Source organism: Typopeltis vanoorti, chromosome 22 (assembly GCF_054136105.1).
Source record: "Typopeltis vanoorti isolate ZY-2024b chromosome 22, IOZ_Tvanoo_1.0, whole genome shotgun sequence".
NCBI lineage: Eukaryota > Metazoa > Arthropoda > Arachnida > Uropygi > Thelyphonidae > Typopeltis > Typopeltis vanoorti.
This window is the reverse complement of record NC_143570.1, coordinates 1,634,380-1,653,891: the sequence shown is the minus strand read 5'-3', so window position 1 is coordinate 1,653,891 and position 19,512 is coordinate 1,634,380. Positions and strand designations below refer to the sequence as shown.

At 33.8% G+C, this 19,512-nt stretch overlaps 1 protein-coding gene across 1 annotated transcript in view; it reads left to right on the top strand.

The window, feature by feature from the left end:
• The window catches only part of LOC150094103 (uncharacterized), a 148,316-nt gene that overhangs the window by 113,562 nt on the left and 15,242 nt on the right, over positions 1-19,512 (top strand). Inside the window, exon 6 of the mRNA XM_090412396.1 lies at positions 7,010-7,246. Coding sequence (XP_090268522.1) covers positions 7,010-7,246 — 237 coding nt within the window. The remainder of the gene's footprint in view (positions 1-7,009; positions 7,247-19,512) is intronic.

Below are 19,512 nucleotides of genomic sequence, written 5' to 3'. Positions count from 1 at the left end.
AGAATGACTAGTACGAAACCGTTTTATTCCAAGTATGCTGTGCGATTGTTGAGCGAGATCTTGCCTTTAAATGCCACCTTAAAAGAAATGTAATCTCTCATATGGCCTACATGTTACAGAGGAATTTGCATGCATCACCTGGGAGATGCCATTCGATCTGTAGACCATGACATAGAATGACGCAACCGAGCTAGCAGCCAGTACCAGTCTCTCATCTTACAGATAGCATCAGACCTGTAGAGCTAATCTGTTACATACAGGCACCAAGTGCAAAGGGTTGATAGTCCGATACACAAACATCCTACTGATCCCACGTGCTTTTGCCATGTTGAAAATAACTAGTGGCTGCATTCTAACTTTGAGTGCTATTACAGCTACATGGTTCTCATAATCTTTCCACTGCATGTTAGCTCATACAGCTAGATCTCTCTCTCTCTCTCTCTACTGATAAACACGCAAATGTTGACTGTGCCACTGACGGAACTGGGCTCGCACAATTCAGGGCCACGTGCATGAGGGGGGGGGGGTTGTAACAGTATTTATGGCAAGACTGTGTGTGTGTGTGTGTGTGTGTGTGTGTGTGTGTACACATGCACAGGCACACCACTGATTTTGCTTGACCAGCAGAGGTTACATAATAATTCATCAGTACCCATCTGACTCACTAATTACACTTCTCTAATGTCTTTAAAACACCATGGACCACTAGAAACTTAAATGTAAATTCAATGTAAATTAAGTTATTAAATGAAATATATTAGTGTAAATGATACACAAGTTTATCAGTGAAAAAAGGATTAATAATTAAACAGGTATTAAATGTGAATTAAATAATTTAATGAAATACATCAGTATAAAAGTCAACAATGACTTCTAAGGCTGGAACAGGCCACTTGAGGCCTAAATTCTTGATAAGCATGATGACGATGACATCAGTACAGTATAAATGAAAACATGTTCTTAACCTTTAGTTGCACGGAATTTATTTGACCCCAGCTGTCATTCAAGTTTGATTTCTGACGATGATGAATTTTTATTGCTATTTCGAGTAGCTAAGTTTCTTGCTGCCCCTGTGCTGAATCAGTCGTTGGTACAATCACTTGTGGAGTAAAGAGTGATTTCTGCGTTCTGACCCCATGCAACTACTTACGTGAGTATTTTCCCAGAAGTTCCATAACCAGAATCAAGCAGTTCTGGATATTCCCAGGCCTGCTATGTAATATGTCCAAGATAAAAGGATCGTAAAATAAGGTCAAAGTGCAAAAAATGTCTGGGCTTTTGTTGCAATGAGCAGTCTTCAGTAAGATGCAATAATTGTATGGAAAATTAAGACTGAATAAAAATGTTAATAATTAATATAAAAATAAAGCAATATTAATGATTTGTTTATTTCATTTTACTCGCCATAATCAACCTTATAATAAATAAAAGCATTTCATGGGAAATATTGAAAAGAAGTATTATAACTTTAATTTTGGGATCATATAGGCCCCATACACCAATTATGTAACAAAAAAAGTGTGACTAATTAAGGGTTAATCACTGCACTGAATGAGCAAGTTACAAATTGCTCCCACGGTGGAAAAATTGAGAATTTTATAAGTCTCGCAGGTAATGGCTCCCGGATTACTGCCTGTTCCATAGCCAACTGATTCATTGTTCCCTTTACAATATCAAAGATATTGTAAAGTAAACAAACCATCTTGAAGCAGAGTTGTTTAATGTACAGTTGAACTTTGTTATAACAAGCACAGAAATAACAAGAACACAGTTGCAATGAGCAAAATGCCACAATGATTTTAATTTATACATATTTCCATACAATTGCTCACTTATAATGAGCATGTTACAAGGATATATCATACAAATTGTGATAACTATGCAAACATTATTAAATTCTTAAGTAGTTCTTGGAATCAATAAAAATGAAAAGAGTGACTTAGCTTTTATGACCAGCTGCATAGATTATGGGCCAGATACTTATTCTTTATCCTTGTCCATTAAAAATGAACTCTTCCATCAGAAATGTCTACTAAAAGAAAGTGTTTCTCAGTTTTCCCAAAAAGTTGAAATTATTTGAATGTTAGAACGTGGCACTAAAAATGTTGACATGTGTAAAAAGTTTTCCTCTTCAACAGTATTGACATTGCAGAAGAATAAACATGGTTACATATCAGGACTAGAAAACAACATAACCAAAAAAATAAATTTAGAAAGTGTGAGCTTACAAATGTCAATGAAGCATTGCTCAAAGATTTACTATACAAAGAAATGCTGAATTCTCAATAGACAGTCCAATGTTGAAAGCTCAAGTGGAAAAATATGCTAAACAATTTGGACATGATGATTTTGTATGTAACAGTAGTTGACTGAATCAATTAAAAAACCAATATAATATCATTGTCAGTTTTTAAAAATCCAATTGAAATTGTGATTATTATTAATTAGTATTGTTTTTAATTATGGAGAAATAAATTGTATTTCACATTAAGTGCATGTAGTTTGTACAAGAATATTTGATACAAATAATATCTCAGTATCTAATTATATTATTTTTTCTCTCTAATACTTTTTTAATCTATTTTTTTCTTGTGTTATTGAGAATAAAAAAAATAGGAGATAGATTTAACTCATCACTAATATAGTGAGTAATGGTTATAAAGAGGAACTTTCATCGGTCCCCCTGGTATTCATTATAACCAAGTCCCTAATTTAACAGTTTGTGCATACTAAAGAAACTTGTGAACAACCTGCCCGATACCAACCTTGCAATGAGTTGCCCAGTGTTGTACCACCTTACCCCAGTCCTGAAAGTATCTATATGCTATGTCACATCACCATCCTGTCCAAACATGAGGCACCATCAAAACACTCAAAGATAGGGCATTCATGATATCCTGTGATGACAACAAAAGACAAAAAGAACTAACATATTTTAAAAATACACTCCTAAAAAATCAACATCTTAAACAAGACCATCATACCTTGAAGGTACATAATCAGCAGCAAGATGATGGTAAAGGTGCTATTTCTTTTCCCTACATAAAAAAAAAAAAAAAGTTACTGATAAAATAGCAAAAATTCTCAAACGTTACAGCTTAAAAGTTGCCTTCACAGTCCACAATGCTAAAATCGGAAAACAGCTTCACCCCTCCCCCCATAAATGATCAGGGATATACAAAAAAAATTTTTGTACACCTGTTATCTGTTATGTTGGACAGATGGATCTGGAGAAGAAATGAGCCCATAAGTCAAGATTAGCATTTCACATTACCGAAGAAAAGCATCAAATACTCTGGCAACTTACAAATATGTCATTCATAGATTTTAACAAATATGTTCTGATTTAAAGAGGCTAGCAAAATGATATGTCTAACCCAACGTAATAGAAACCAAATTCTTATCTTAAACCAGATTTGGTCATTGTATATCAAAGATCTATATATTAATGAATTATGCAACAAGAGAAGTTACACAGTAGATCACAATAATAAGTCTTGCATTGGCATCTCAGTACTATGTTCACCATCTAGTTTCTGTTTATTCAAGCGGTTAACAGCTTTTAATTCAGAAATTTCTGTTAATACCTTGTTTTTTTTCCCGTTTGTACGTAATCTGAAGATGTACACTAAAAGTTGTATGAAACTAGTAATTAAATAAATGATTTTTTCTTTCTAATAATTGTACATGATGCTTGCCAGAGAAAAGTTTAAAACAAAATAGCATATGGAAGAAGTGAGCTGGTTTAAATATTGGAAGAATGACATCAGCTGTATTTGCCATAAACTCTGCATTCTACAGAATAAGACAGTTGAGTCTGTTATGCTATATAATTTGTATTATTATGTGACACCTCCAGGGAGTTCAAAGAATCATCGAGGAAGGACAGCTACTGTACAACTGTCTGTCTGCACCAACTGAGTCCAACAACTACAACAAATGGCAATTACAGTAACGGCATCTACTGCCCACGCTTGGGTTCGAACCTGCAGCCTTTTGGCTGGAGAGCAGATACGTTAACCACTCGGCCAACCAGGCTGGCTATTTTTTTATTTTTTATTTGTAGAGTAAAAACATTTATTGTAATTGAAAACATCTACATTTCAGAGGACCATACAATTCAACATAAATTAACAAAATAAACACTGAAGAATATTAACTTAAAGTACTATATATCAGGGTGTACAAAGCAAATTAATTCTGTGGCTGTTTTCATTTTCAGATAACTATTTTCTTACAAAGAGAAATTGCTTTAGAATAAATGATATGATCACCTTCACAATAGGCATGTGCAAAGATGATTCCACACATTAACAGAAATTAAATTTCTTCACATCAGAACCTAACAATCATAATTTTATATGGAGATATTTAATACGATAACTTTGCTTTGGCACTAATGTTAAGTGACATTTTAATTTGCATATAAATAAAGTAAATCTCTTTTTGAATATCTTTTTTTTCTGATTAGAAAAGGACAACTGTGCAAAGATGGCACTCTGTGTTTTAGAATATATATACACACACAGCTTCAACATTATAAACCTTATTTCTCCAAAAATGCATAATGTTTCAAAAACTACAACTTGTATAAATCTCAAGCTACAATCAAACCAATTTGCATCAGAGCTGTTTTAGAATGGATATGTATGTATGTATGTTAAAGATACCAAGCAATTTTATAAACTTGGTTTTAATCCTTTTTCCCAAGTAAGCAAACAAGCAGATTTGCTTACTTGGGAAAAAGATAGTCAAGTTTGCATCTGAAGTATTTTCAGGTCTGAGGCAACTTGTGGTAAAGGTGGAGTAAACTCTAATCACTTTCCTTAGTATCTCCCATAATGCAAAGCATATCTCCTTGCAGACATGTATGATGCTATGCATTAAGGGAAGGACCACTACCCAGGCTGGTTTCGACCTTTATTGAGGTCTCGCCAGTGGGAGTCAGACCCTGAAATGCCAAGGTTGAAGTGATGCAGAACTTATAAATTTTACTTATACAAGTTTCCACAAGGTTCTTTGATCTTATTAAATAAAATTCTCAGGATGAGAGAAAGATGTAGAAAGTTTTTTTACCTTGTATACTATACGTTAAAGATACCAAGCAATTGACGAGACCTCAATAAAGGTCGAAACCGGTCTGGGTAGTGGCCCTTTCCTTAATGCATAGCATCATACATGTCTGCAAGGAGATGTGCTTTGCTTTGCATTATGGGAGATACTAAGGAAAGTGATCAGAGCTTACTCCACCTTTAGACCTGTTGCCTCAGACCTGAAAATACTTCAGGTGCAAACTTGACTTACCTGCTTGTTTGCTTACTTGGGAAAAAGGATTAAAACAAAGTTTATAAAATTGCTTGGTATCTTTAATATATAGTACACCCAAGGTAAAATACTTTCTATATATATATAAAATTGTTCCCAATATTCTGATTCATGACTTTTTTTTTTAAAAAAATAATATGTGTGTTATAAAATTTATCAAGAACAACAAGTACAATTTTCTGCTCACTTCCATTTCTATGTAACCTATTAACAAGTAGGAATATGGATTTATTCTTCATTTACAACAATGGCGGTTGGCAAATTATAGTGATCTGATACGGTGAAGCAGTTCTTCCTGCCTTCACACACACCACCTTTGATTTCATAAACTGGGTACATTGCTATTATATAAATGGTAATCGGATTTACCTTCAAATTATGAGACATAAGAAAATAAAGTTCAGAAAAGTTTCTAACTATTTAACAAATAAGTATAAGTAATTTCGAAAAACAATGCAAATGAAAATCAAGTAAATAGTAAAGATAAACATCTGCATTTTACAGTTTTCAATTATAACTACAAGTTAACTATCTCTAGCAGTCAAAGCAATAAATCAACAAAGTTATCTGCATTAGCAGATTGATATGAATGATTTTTAAAATAAATGACAAACTGAGCACTGTTAGTAACAATTGATCTGTATGGTATTAATTTTATACTAGCATTATACTAAGGACAAAGTTAACAAAATCAATGGATTATTCTGTGGTATACTTTATGTTATTTGCCAGTGAGAGTATCAAAAAGAGCACCAAACATAAGGCACTGCTTATGTATTGGAAAACAGTGGAATTATATATTTGGCTTTTCAAAGTTCTTAATTTGTGGCACAAAAGTAACTTGATATAACATTCTAGCATTTATATTAAATCCGTTAGTGTTATTTACTATGCTAATATGCTTTTATTATAAATTCAGAATATTATAAGGTAGACTATATCTTCTGTGATGTGAACAGGTTTTGAGTTATATATTTTATTTTTGTGGTCTGGTTTTAAGGATTTATATGATCCGCAAGTTTTTATATGCAGCCATCTAATTTAACCAGTTGTCTTTGAAATGTCTTCCTCTAACTCCTCACATCATTCCAAGTAAGAGTTCAGAATATTTTGAGACAAAAAGAAAGAAAATATAAAAAATAAATTCAAATAAGTCCAAAATTCATTCAACAACATCAGAAAAGTGATTATTACATTTGCAGTCTCGAAGTTATAAGTACACTTTCCTTGATAAATTAGTTATAAGAAATGATGATTCACCTTGTTTTTTTCCAGAAAATCAGAATTGTATGCTCCATAGACTCATAATTTCTTATTTGAAATTAGTAGTAGGCTGATTCTACAATTTGGATTCTCTGAATTGATGTCATTTGCATTATTAGGTTGTCAAAACTCTTTTCATAACCAAATCTCAGTTGTTTTAGATGTTTCTTTCCATATACCCTTTTTTATACAACAGCCTCAATGTATGAAAGAAATATGTGAGAAACATATGCAACAATAGAAATTTAGTTATGAAAATAGTTTTTATATATTCTAATAATGCAGTTGACATGAATTAACAGAATAAGTTGATCTAAATTGGTCTGGTATTTTGTTTTTATTTTTAATTATTGGTAATTATTTAATTGTGCTGTGTTTTATTTATCTTTTCTGAGTTAATGCAAGTTATTTCTCACTGTAGGTAACAGGAAAGTTCCGTGGTGGATATAACCCATTTTCTAAAGGTTGCTGTAAAAACATATGTCATGCATTATGTGGACCTCAGTATCCCAAATATAGGGGGCGAAAGAAAAGCTCTAAAAATATTTCAGTGCCTGCACCTTCTGTATCTGCACGTATGACAGAAAATCAAGTTAAGATTTACATGGACAACAGTAACACATTGCGTACAACGGGTAATACCAATGCTTACAATAAGGTAGGTTACTTTTTCTAATTTTCATTCTCAGCTAATAATTTGTTAAATAGTAAAGAAAGAGGTAGGGAAAAGAAGAATATTTTTTATGGATTTATCAGGCTAATTTTCTGAAATATGGTCTACACTTGCTATAGGGGATTTCTTTTATATTAAGATTATACCTGTAGGGCATGGTCAGAACTTCAGTTGTTTGTGTAGTCAGTTTTATGTTTTGAATTTTCTGTTATAGGTTCTCTAATGCATACTGTATATTAATGCCATGTAAATTCTTTAATTAATGTTGGAATAGTAATTTCTCTCTTTTTCCTATTAATCTCTGTTCATTAAAGTCTCTTTTCATTCTTTTGTAGAATTTTATCTTAGTCTTATTTATCATGATATCAGCTGTTCCATTTATTTTAAAAAATCAGTCAGCTGTACCATTTATGTTATATCTCTGTAAAGAGATTGTTTTTATACAGAGTGGTAAGTAATTACATAAAAATTCTATCCAATCGGTGCAATAACTTTTGACTATTTCTTTTAGAATCCAGAAAATTATTGACTCGAGACCAAATAAAAAATATATACATTTAATGAAACTAAAACGTATACATTTAATGAAACTAATACATTTTAAATACAATTAAATAAATAACTACATAACTAATTGGATCCAAGGCCTTCTAAAATAGTCTACACTTTAGAGATCTCCTTATCATCAAAGAATAAAATCATTCACTGTCTGACTCATTCTATTACTGTGTTGTTTAACATATACTGAATCATGTCTATCAGACTGAACATTTTGATTTCATACAAAAATTTCTACAAACAACGTGTTCATTAGTCAGTTTCTTTGTTAGGCCTTTTCTGAAAATACAGAATTATTATTCACTTCCGTGGTTTTTTTTTTTTTTTTTTTTTTTTATTTGGTGTACATTATTTTTCAGTTATCCTCCTGTTTCAGTGGATTACAATTAATCTTACCTCACGAAATTCAATATGATCTACAAATCGCTAAATATTTTTTATCAAAGAAAGAAGCAGTTTCTTTTACTATTTCATAAAGAAAAGTATCAAGGTAGAGCTCTTCGTGTAAAGCCTCATTACAGTTCAGATTTTACTAATTCTGTCACTTTTTCCAATAGAATAATAAACAGATCCTGTGTCCTTAAGACAGAAGGTGAAACTTTCCATTAGTGTTTCTTCGAACATTGAATTAGAACGTCTACTCAAATATCTTCTTTTATTTGCTAATCACTTATTGATAGTCTCATCTCTTCCAGTTAAAGAATCCACTTTGCTACAATTGCTTTTGGAGTCGATTAATATATTCTCTATTATATAGTGAAACCTGTGGAGTATTCATAACTAAACATACACATGTAACCACAGTAATTAAATTATTTTTAATAAGTAAATATTTCATCTTAAGTATCTTAGGACATCATCAGTACAGTTATTTCAAACAATACTAAGAATAACATACAGTTAGGGCACATGCTTAGAATGGAATCCCACTATGCATGCAGTAGTGTGTTATAGAATTAAATTAAAATAAAATAACATGCATACATTTATTTTACACAATTAAGGATGACAATTTCCCAGACTTTAGGGATAGTAAGAATGTCATTATGGTTTAAGTTTGATCTGTGATGTAGGGCTTCAGCACTTTCTTTATATAAACACTCGTTTATATAATGATCTATGTAGAAGTTTGGTGTTTTTCTATTTGATCCTATGGTTTGGGTTTTCAACTCCATGTGCGAGGCCAGATTTGTGAGGTTTGATAAGATTGATATGGTCTTGATGATCAGAGATTACTAATAGATCTTCTTGTTTGTCCATAGTAAGACATCTAACAGGAACATGGAACTTCGTAAATGCCAGGTAGCATCAAAAGTGAAAGTTTGTCTTTAGGAGATGGTAACAAATTATAGATCTGGTTGATTAGTTTGTATTTCTTCATAATTTTTGACAGACATTCAAAGATGCCTTTGACATACTGTATGGGAATCATACGGACTTATTCTTGTCTAGGTGTGGGGAAATTACTGATGATTTTTTGAGTTGTTTTTGGATTGTATCCATTTAGTATAGTTGTATTTTTGATGATTTCCGATTCTTGGTTTAAAGATTCTTTGGAGGGGCAAAATCTGTCCGCTCTGGCTACTAATGATTTAATATTTGATGCCATATTTTTGAGATGGATGGTGAGCAGATGAATTGTGAATGTAACGACCGAAAATGTCGGCTTATAATAGAAGTGGAGATGGAACCATCTTCTTTTTGTTGAATGTTTAAATTTACAAAGGAGATACCTTGTGAAGATTCTTTTTCTAGTGTGAATTAGATGCGAGGATGGAGAATGTTGATTTTATCTAGAAACAGGTATAGTTCTTGTTCAGAATGACTCCAGACAGCAAAGATGTCATCGATATGTCGTAGCCAAATTTTTGATTTAGGTTCAAACATGAAAATTTTTTCTTCAAGGTGTTCCAGAAAAAGGTTGACTAAGTTTGGTGATTAGGGAGAGCCCATTGCTGTTCCTTCCTCTTGCTTGTAAATTTTTTCTTTCCATGTGAAGTATCCCATTGTAATAACAAATTTGAATAATTCCACAATATCAGATGGAAATTTTTGGATTAAGAAGTCTATTGTTTCCTTGTGGAGAATATTAGTGAAGAGGGAGACAATGTCAAAGCTAATTAGCATGTCCATTTCTGACAGTTAAATGTCTTTTATTTTTGTGTGAAACTCTGTGGGAGGCAGAGTGGCCTATGAGAGGACAGAGAAGGTTAGTCAAAAATCTTGATAATTTGTAAGTCTGGCTGCTAATAGAATCCACAATGTGTCTGAGTGGAACATTGTTCTTATGAAGTTTAGGTAAACCATATATTCTAGGAGGCCTAGCATGGTATGTCCTGAGCTTTTTTAAGGTTTCTTGATCTAAGGAAGTGGTTTCATCGAGTAACTTGAGTTTCTTGAGCTGCCGTTTTGTAGGATCATAATCAAGTTGGGTGAATGTATTTAGATCTCAAAGTAATAAATTCATTTTACAGTCATATGAATTGGTATCTAAGACAACAGTAATATTTTTCTTGTCAGCTCTGGTGATTACTATGTTTCTATTTTGTTTTTAGGAGTTAAGAGCTTTCATTTCTGATGGTGGAATATTCAAGTCCAAAATTTTGGCATCATAGATTATTTTGGCTATTTCAAAACAAAGTCTATTGGTTTCAATATTGGACAGATGGCTGATGTTTCTTTCAATATTGTGTATGAAATCTAGATATGGAATACATTTAGGTGAAGTGGCAAACTTATGACCTCATGCTAATTAAGGATGACAGATCCAACTTAAGCCATAATGATGTTCTTACTATCCCTGAAGTCTGGGAAATTGTCACCCTTAATCATGTAAAATAAATTTATGTATGTTATTTTATTTTAATTAATTTAATTTCTATAACACTACTGCACACATAATGGGATTCCATTGTAAGCATGCATTCTAACTGCATGTTATTCCTATTGAAATAACTATACTGATGATGTCCTAAGATACCTAGGACGAAATATTTACTTATTAAAAATAATTTAATTACTGTGTGTATGTTTAGATAATATATTCTCGACTGTCACATTTTTTGAAAAACTTCCTAAAACAAAATTCTCTAATCTCCATTCTCAAATTTCCATTCATTCTCCCCTTTTTATTTTTATTTTCTTTGTTTCTAAGATACTGAACGCTCTCCCTTCATCTGTCAATTACCCATCAATCTCCTTGGTGAGCACGTGCACACTTCATATAAATAGCAAGCTAAAAGTTAGGCGGTAATGGCTGACACATTCTCGTTATTAGCAAAAAGAGAATGTCTTTACAAAGAATTTAAAATATCACTTCGCTTAACAATTGTGAATTACAGTAAAGAAAAATTGAAATTATCACATAGCTATCAGAATCTAGTAAGTACAAATTTCACATGCTTTACATTTCATTTTAACATATTAGTATCGGTACATTGCAAGTGCCGATCGTATGTGTTATGAAACCAAAACTAATAATATACTGACATTGAGAAACAATTGTAAAAAGATTCATAATTGTAAATTATGATCGTTTTTACATTAGCATAGATCATCATCATCATCAAATTCCTGCCATGTACCCTCAAGGGGTGTACAGGATATGACAGTACTACATGAAAAAATTACATCATTACTAACTTCCTATCTACAATTTTCCTCCAAATCAGTCTGTTACTTGTCAAGACTCCAACATTATCAGATCTTATATTTCTATCGTCTAAGGCACTTTGTACCGTATCAATCCACCTATATCTTGGTCTTCCTCTGGGTCGTTTTCCTGCCAACCTGGCAGAGAACACTTGTTTTGCTAATCTTTCCTCTCCCATTCTATTTAAGTGACCATACCATCTGAGATTAGCTCTGCTAACGCATTCCTGGATGCTGACAATGTCAAGTTCTTTCCTAATATCCTCATTTTTAATATGATATTGCCATTGATGCCATCTGTTCACGCCTCTAATCTTTCTCAGGACTCTCATATCTGTTGTCTCTAGTCTTCGGTCAAGTGTTTTACTTCTGACCCAGCTCTCAGATCCATAAGTTAAAACTGGTTTGAACACTGTCTTGTATACATCTAATTTAGTGTTCTGACTAATTTCTTTTTTATTCCATATGAATTTATTCAATTGACTTCCCACCATACCAGCTTTGCTGATTCTGTTGTCTATTTCTATATTTAATTTACCATCTTCAGTAAAAATCGTGCCTAAGTAGCTGAAATGTTTTACTTGTTCCACAGGTTCTCCATTCACAACACAGTTGACATTTTCAATGATTCTGCCTATTTTCATTGTCTTTGTCTTTTTATTGCTGACCTTCATACCATATCTATTACAACAGCTATTCAATTTAGTCAGAGAATCTTGCAGACTTGTAGTGGATTTATTTAGAAGTATAACATCATCCGCATAAAGCAAAGAGCTGACATTAACATCTCCAATTTTGATATCAGGTTTAATACCACATTCCTTCATAATGTGATCCATATAGATAATGAATAACAGAGGGGATAATGTACATCCTTGTCTCACACCAGATTTAACATTAAACCATCTTCCTGTACTTCCTTCAATTCTAACTGCTGACTCACAACTCAAATAAAGACTAAGTATTGCTTGATATAATGCCCCATTGACACCATATAACTGCAGCGTATTGAATAGCTTCTCTCTTGGCACCTTGTCATATGCCTTTTCCAAATCGACAAAACTTAAATACAGATCTTTGTTATATTCCCATGCTTTCTCGACTATTTGTCGTAAAGTGAAGATCTGATCCTGACAGCCTCTATTTGGCCTGAATCCAGCTTGTTCTTCACCAAGCTTTTCTTCCACAATTCTTCTCAACTGTTTCTCAAGTATATATGCATAGATCTTGCCAGGAACACTCAGTAGGGAAATACCTCTGTAATTCTCACATTCAGTTTTATTTCCCTTTTTATATATGGGTACTATGAGAGCTCTACTCCAATCATCAGGAATTCGTCCCTCTGTCCAGGCTTTCTGAACTATGCAGTGCAGCCACTGTAAGACTCTTATACCACCATACTTCAGCATTTCTGGTCGAATATCATCTACTCCTGCTGCCTTTCCACATTTCAAGCCTTTGATGGCTTTTTCTACTTCAAGTATGGATATGTAATCCTGACTGCATGCCTGGTCAGTGTTTTTTATCACTGTGCTGTCATCACTGCTTGTTTCATTTAGCAGTTTTTCAAAGTAATTACTCCATACTTCAAGGATATCTTTTTCTCCTGTTTTCATGTCACCTTTATCATCTCTAATTCCTTTTACAGCACTCTTTCCTCCATTCCTAAGCTTCTTCAACAACCTCCAGAATATTTTGCCACCTTCTTGATATTTATTTTCTATATTCTTGCCAAAGTCCTCCCATGACTTTTGTTTAGCTAGTTTTACACACTGTTTAGCTTTCTTACATTTGTCTCTGTATTCTGTAAGAGTAAAAGCTGACTTATTTGCCAGGAACTTTTGATATGCTTTCTTCTTTTCCTTCACTGCCTCTTTAACTTCCTGTGTCCACCAGGGAGTTCTGATTTTTTTATCCTTGCACACAACCTCACCACATGCCTCTCTGGCAGAATCAATCAATGTTTTCTTCAGAGTTTGCCACTGAATCTCCAAGGTTTGATTCCTGTTCTCAAACTCTTTCATTTTTTCTTCAATAATCTTTGTGTATTTTAGTCTACAGTTCACATCTGAGAGCTGCTCAACTTTTATTCGCTTTAAAACTTTCTTACATGTTATTCTTTTCAATATGAAATTCAATTTTATCCTGCTCAAGACTAAATAGTGATCACTTCCAATTTCAAATCCTCTGTACACTCTGGTGTCCTGCACCAGGGAGAAAACATCACTATCAACAATAACATAGTCAATGAGACTTTTCTTATTCCTTGCCTCTTCTCTCCATGTGAATTTGTGCACATTTTTATGTTGGAACATGGTGTTAGTAATAACAAGTCCATGTCCTGAGCAGAAATCCAACAGATATTTGCCATTATTATTAGCTTTGCTCTTTTCTCCAAATTTTCCCAAAATATTTTTGTATGTCTCACAATCATTTCCTACTCTGCTATTCAGATCCCCAACAAGGACCAACTTTTCCTTTTTCATTGTGTCAATTGCTTTTTCTAAAGCCTCAAAAAATTCCTCCACTTCTACCTTAGTAGAACCTTCTGTGGGACCATAGGCACAAATAAGTCTCATTGTCCAGTTCCCCATTCTCATATTTGCCCACATTACTCTACTTGAGACTGACTGCCATTCAAGAAGATTAGCCTCGTATTTTGTGTTGAATACTATGGCTACTCCTTCTTTTCCTTGATTGTCATTGCCTGAATATAACATTTTGTATTTATTGCTCAGAAAGCTCTCACCAGTTTTGGTCTTTTTTGTTTCAGTCACCCCTATTATGTCCATCTGGTACTTATCTAATTCCTCAGCTAGCTCCATTTCTTTGCCATTCAGGCTTCTTACATTGATAGTACCGATCTTTAACTCTGGTGATGTTGAGTTGGGGTTTGTTTTCAGATTTGTTCCAGTAGCTGACTTTTCGCTGTTCGCCCTGGTTCCCTGGCGAAAACAACGGGGGCCTTGTTTAACCGGGCGACGCCCCAGCCGGCATGAAATTTTGTCATGTTGTACCATCATTTTCTATTTTGGTTTAACCAATAAGAATACAATTTGGTCGGCTAAATCCCAAATTGCCAGCCCATCCTCGTTCGTTCAGTATCAAAGTAGATACCCAACAGGGTGCACCACGAGAAGGTGAGGATTGGACATTAGGTCAGAAGCCCTGGTCGGTTCTCCGCATTCCTTTAAAGGCTATGTGGAGGTCTCCTCTCAGTTATACAGCTTTGACCCTTAAGCACCCCCTATTAGCATAGATTTGATTTTTTATTTAATTATTTTTTATTGCAATGTTTATTCTTTTTGATATGTATTAGTAGCTAAGTGCTTAACCACTGCATCAGCCCTGATACATTTGTAAATATCAGTAAATGCATGAATTGTCCGTTGAAATTATATTTGGACACTATTTCATCCATATGACTTTCTGAGTGATTAATCACTTAAAATGTAATTTTTTTTTGTGCAGACAAATTTGTATGTAGCATTTTATAATTCTATTGATATATTCTGTTTTATAATTCTGTTGATAATCATTTTTATTGGTTCGTAGAGAATTTCATTCTACATGTTGTAAGACAGACTACATTCCAACTTAACAACACCTATAAGTAAAATATGGTTACACACAAACACAAACTTATTCAAAACATTGTGCAATGTTTAAAATCCTAAAAGTACAGCAGTACAGAATTTCGAAATGTCCAGTCAAGAGTGCAAATTAGACTACTGTGAATAGTTAATAGGGCACTAAATGCTCCAGCTGGAGAATATAAATATTTATGGAATTGGACTGTTAGATCATTATTTAGGATGCATGTACTTGGGAATAGCAAATTTCATGTCCTCCTGTTAGGTATGTGTAATTTCTTAATAGTTGCTGCTGAATATAAATATGTTCATTTCATTTCATGTATTATTAATTAACAGTTAATAATGTTCAGTCCTTCATGGTTACATCATCAAATTCCTGACATATACCCTCAACGGGTGTACAGGATATGATAGTACTACATGACAAATTTACATCATTACTATGTACAATTTTCCTCTAAATCAGTCTGTTACCTATCAAGACTCCAATATTATCAGATGTTATATTTCTATCTTCTAAGGCACTTTTTACTATATCAATCCACATATATCTTGGTCTTCCTCTGGGTCTTTTTCCTGCCAACCTGGCAGAGAACACTTGTTTTGCTAATCTTTCTTCGCCCATTCTGTTTAAGTGACCATACCACCTGAGATTAACTCTGCTAATGCATTCCTGGATGCTGACAAAGTTGAGTTCTTTCCTAATATCCTCGTTTTTAATATGATATTGCCATTGATGCCATCTGTTCATACAACTAATCTTTCTCAGGACTCTCATATCTGCAGTCTTTGGTCAAGTGTTTTACTTCTGACCCAGCTCTCAGATCCATAAGTTAAAATTGGTTTATACCCTATCTTGTATACAGCTAATGTATTGTTTTGACTAATTTCTTTCTTATTCCATTTAAATTTATTCAGTTGACTACCTACCATACCAGCATTGTTGATTCTGTTGTCTATTTCCATATTTAATTTACCATTTTCACTAAAAATCGTGCCTAAGTAGCTGAAATGTATTACTTGTTCTATAGATTCTCCATTCACAATGCAGTTGATATTTTCATCGTCTTTGTCTTGTTATTGCTGACCTTCATACCATATCTATTACAACGGTTATTCAATTTAGTCGGAGAATCTTGCAGACTTGTAACGGATTTATTTAGAAGTATAACATCGTCCGCATAAAGCAAAGAGCTTAAGATTAACATCTCCAATTTTGATATTAGTTTTACTATCACTTTCCTTCAGAATGTGATCCATATAGATAATGAATAACAGAGGGAACAATGTAAATCCTTATCTGACACCAGAATTAACATTAAACCATCTTCCTGTGCTTCCTTCAATTCTAACTGTTGATTTAATTCAAATAAAGACTAAGTATTGCTTGATATAATGCCCCATTGACACCATATAACTGTAGCGTTTTGAATAGCTTCTCTCTTGGCACCTTGTCATATGCCTTTTCCAGATCTACAAAACTCAAATAGAGATCTTTGTTATATTCCCATGATTTCTCCACTATTTGTCATAAAGTGAAAATTTGATCCTGACAACCTCTATTTGGCCTGAATCCAGCTTGTTCTTTACCAAGCGTCTCTTCCACGATCCTTCTCAACCATTTCTCAAGTATACTTTCATATATCCTACCAAGAACACTGTAATGAAATACCTCTGTAATTCTCGCATTCATTTTTATTTCGCTTTTTATATATATGGGTACTATGAGAGCTCTGCTTCAATCATCCAGAATTTGTTTCTCTGTCCAGGCCTTTTGAACAATGCAGTGCAGCCACTGTAAGACTTTTATACCTCCATATTTGAGCATTTCTGGTCGAATATCATCTACTCCTGCTGCCTTTCCACATTTCAGGCTTTTGATTGTTTTTCTTTCACTGCCTCTTTAACTTACTGTGTTCACCATGGAGTTCTGATTTTTCTATTCTTACAGAATAGAAAAATCAGAACTCCTGGCTGAATCAATCAGTGTTTTCTTCAGAGATTGCCACTGAATCTCCAAGATTTGGTTTCTGTTCTCAAACTCATTCATTTTTTCTTGAATAATGTTTATGTATTTTAGTCTACATCACATCTGAGAGCTACTCAACTTTTATTCGCTTTAAAATTTTCTTACACGTTCTTCTTTTCAATATGAAATTCAATTTTATCCTGCTCAAGACTAAATGGTGATCACTTCCAATTTCAAATCCTCTGTAGACTCTGGTGTCTTGCACCAGGGAGAAAATATCACTATCAACAATAACATAGTCAATGAGACTTTTCTTATTCCTTGCCTCTTCTCTTCATGTGAATTTGTGCACATTTTTATATTGGAACATTGTGTTAGTAATAACCAGTCCATGTCCCGAGCAGAAATCTAACAGGTATTTGCCATTATTATTAGCTTTGCTCTTTTCTCCAAATTTTCCCCAAATATTTTTGTATCTGACAATCATTTCCTGCTCTGCTATTTAGATCTCCAACGAGGACCAACTTTTCCTTTTTCATTGTGTCAGTTCCTCCACTTCTACTTTAGTAGAACCTTCTGTGGGACCATAGGCACAAATAAGTCTCATTGTCCAGTTCCTCATTCTGATATTTGCCCACATCACTCACTCTACTTGAGACTGCCTACTTCTTTTCCTTGATTGTCATTGCCTGAATTATAACATTTTGTATATATTGCTCAGAAAGATCTCAACAGTTTTTGCCTTTTTTGTTTCAGTCACCCCTATTATGTCGATCTGGTACTTATCCAATTCCTCAGCTAGCTCCATTTCTTTACCATTCAGTCTTCTTATGTTGATAGTACCAATCTGGTGATATTGAAATATGGTGTGTTTTAGGATTTGTTCCAGTAGCTGACTTTTCGCTGTTTGCCCTCGTTCCCTGGCAAAAACAACGGGGTCCTTGTTTAACCAGGCGACGCCCCAGCTGGCATGAAATTCTGTCATGTTGTACCATCATTCTATATTTTGGTGTAAGCCAATAAGAATACTATTTGGTCAGCTAAATCCCAAGTTGCCAGCCCATCCTCCTTCGTTCAGTATCCAGTTCTATTATCCATTAAATCGAGGGTTTACTGTATATATTTATGGAGAACAGGATGCACCACGAGAAGGTGAGGGTTTGACACTAGGTTAGAAGCCCTGGGTGGTTCTCCACATTCCTTGAAAGGCTATCTGGAGGTCTCTTCTCAGTTATACAGCTTAGACCCTTAAGCACCCCTTTGTTACATAGTGATCAGAACTTGTTATAAAAAATTATGGAAACAATTACTGTGTTAGAATAAAATCAGTTCAGTATAATCAAACTAATCACTTGACTTTTAGACCTTCTCACAAAGGTCATCATCTGGAGTATACACATATATACAAAGAAACAAACTGCGCTACAATCTACACGGTGTGCTAAAGTTACATTGATTGAGTCAACCATTAAAACTACTTGCTTGACATTTGGAAAAAAAACAAACCTTACATCAACTTTAGAGTCCCGTTTATTATTATTATCATCATCTATTTGGTTACAAAAATAAATTGAGCTAGACAGCAACATGTTCACACAGACTTACTCATATAAGTATACATATAAATTAAACCAGTGGATGTGCTTAGAGTCTTAAAGTCAGGATTTGTTGAAAAACTTGAAGAACTAAGTGAGCTGAATGTGTGGCATCCAGATTCTTGGGGATTTTAAGCCACCATCATTGTTAAGATTAGGATGGTTAATCAAAATTTCACAGGCTTCTTTAAATTTGCATTCATACCAAGTTTTTGTATGACGTAGAGAACAGGTACTTTTCAAATCAATTTGGTATAGGGTGTTAAGAGCATGATCTGAGAGGCCTACTTCACCAAAATTGTTGAATTGAATGTGTCATTTGTCTTCTTTTTTTTTTACGGATAGGGATTGTACGTCCAGTTTCACATATAAGGTAAATTACTGGTGCAATAGATACGATGAACTCCAGGGTGAGCCAATGGGGGGAGGAGGTGAATATGTTTTTTAATTTAATAGGTGGTTTAAAAGTGGCATTAAGATTATAACGGTGTAGAATTCTCTTGAATTCTACACCCCTCAGTCTAAACTGCCTGAGGGAAGACATATGACCATTTGTATTCCGGAAAGGAAGCGAGTTCTGATTTTCAATTTCAATAGTAAATTGTATGTGCTCATGTTGTTTGTTCAGGTAGCTGAGGAAAGTGTTTAACACTTCGCAGCTGTGTGGCCAGATAATGAAAACATCATCAATTTATCTAAGCCAAACTAGATTTTAAAGTAAAGGAATGGAGAGCATGTTGCTCAAAGTTAGCAATTGGGGGGGGGTAGTGATGAGCTCATGGCCATGCCTTCTTTTTGTAGGTAAAAATTATTTTGCCACACGGATTAACTGGAATGTAGTACAAAGAGAGCCATAATTACAGTTCATTTTGTTCTGTAAGA